The sequence below is a fragment of the Lipotes vexillifer genome, unplaced genomic scaffold (assembly GCF_000442215.2).
Source record: "Lipotes vexillifer unplaced genomic scaffold, Lipotes_vexillifer_v1.1 scaffold395, whole genome shotgun sequence".
In the NCBI taxonomy this organism is placed as follows: domain Eukaryota; kingdom Metazoa; phylum Chordata; class Mammalia; order Artiodactyla; family Lipotidae; genus Lipotes; species Lipotes vexillifer.
In genome coordinates, this window is record NW_006797390.1 from 6,706,884 (window position 1) to 6,708,170 (window position 1,287).

The 1,287-nt window shown below is 72.0% G+C and overlaps 1 protein-coding gene across 2 annotated transcripts in view; it reads right to left on the bottom strand.

Annotated features, from left to right (window-relative positions):
• Window positions 1-471, bottom strand: part of FKBP4 (FKBP prolyl isomerase 4) — an 8,284-nt gene extending 7,813 nt beyond the window's left edge. Inside the window, exon 1 of one of the 2 annotated variants that reach the window (XM_007469461.1) lies at window positions 298-463. In XM_007469461.1, coding sequence (XP_007469523.1) covers window positions 298-402 — 105 coding nt within the window. In that variant the 5' untranslated portion in view covers window positions 403-463. Of the gene's footprint in view, window positions 1-297 lie in introns of both variants that reach the window. The other variant, XM_007469462.1, reaches the window with a different exon arrangement.
• Between the last annotated feature and the right edge of the window lie 816 nt (window positions 472-1,287).

Here is a 1,287-nt window from a genome sequence, read left to right on the forward strand (position 1 = left end):
CCCTCCCCGCGCACGCGGCGGCCGGAGCAGGCGCTGCGCTCCCGGGCCTGGGGGCCGGGGACCGGGGCTGGGGGACTGGGGAGCACTCAGCCCAGACCTCCTCCTTCCGAGCGTGTGGCCGCCCTCCCGCCCCGAACCGGCGGCCCGGCCAGCAAGGCGGTGCGCCCGGCCACGGCTGCACGCCGCGGTCAACGGCCGGCCGGGAGGCTGCAGAGGCGGCCGTCCGAGCCCCGAGCCCCGGCCGGCTGCTGGGGGGGGGCGGACCCCCCGCCGCCCCGGGGCGCCCCCGCCCCTTACCTTAAGCACGCCCTCATCCTGCTTGGGACTGATGTCCACCCCCTCGAGGGGCAGCGGCGCCGACTGCGCTCCGCTCTCTGCAGCCTTCGTCTCCTCGGCGGTCATCGTGCTGTTCCTCGGACAGCGGGCGCCAGTCAGTGCGCGGCTGTGCTGGCGGCCGGTCGGGGCTCGCGCACCTCTGCTCCGGCGCGGGCGAGCGCAGGAGGTGGGTCGTGGGCGGCCGGGGGAGCGATTGGTCCCACCGCCGCGGAGGGAGGGGCTGGGAGGAGCCGGGCGGCCGCGAAGGACGTGGGGGGAGAACTTTCTAGAGACGGCGGCCGGTTCGGGCTCTGGCGCTCAGGGCGCTCCTGCGAAAGGTGGTTTCTGGTTCGTTCCTCCCGCCGGCCGCCTGGCCCCGCCCCGGTCCTGGGACCCTCGGACTCCCGGGCCAGCCCTCGCCCCCGCCGCGCGCTCTCCCGGCCTCCCCCTCCCGTCCCCCCGGTCTAACCGGATTCTTCCAGATCCTTCTCGATCCTCCGCAGCGTCCGACGCCGCGCCGCCGGACGTGGGCGCCGCGCGTGCGTGTCCCCGGCCCGAGACGCGGGCGGCTGGCCTCCCCGCCTGGCTGGGCGCGCGAGCTGAACGCAGAGCGAGCGGAGAGCGTTACCCGGGCGCGCAGGGCCGGGGAGGCGACCGGGTGTCCCCGGAGCGGGGCAGGCGTGCGCCTGGCGCTCGGCGAAGTGCTGCGAGCTGCACGTTTGCAGGAAATGGCCCGCGTGGTAAAGGGGCCTTCCCCGGCAATAATAAAACTGAAAACGTAAAAACGGTTTCAGCTCACGAAGGAAGCCATTCCACCTTACTGAAAGCCCATGGGAAGAAATATTTTCTTAATACTGGGTTCCAGGTGATTCTGGACTTCCTGTGGCAAGCAGAGCGTCTGCGCGGTGGGCCAACGCACCGCAGCACCTAGATACCCAAACAATAGCTTTTTGACAGAAAGATCCGTGTAGG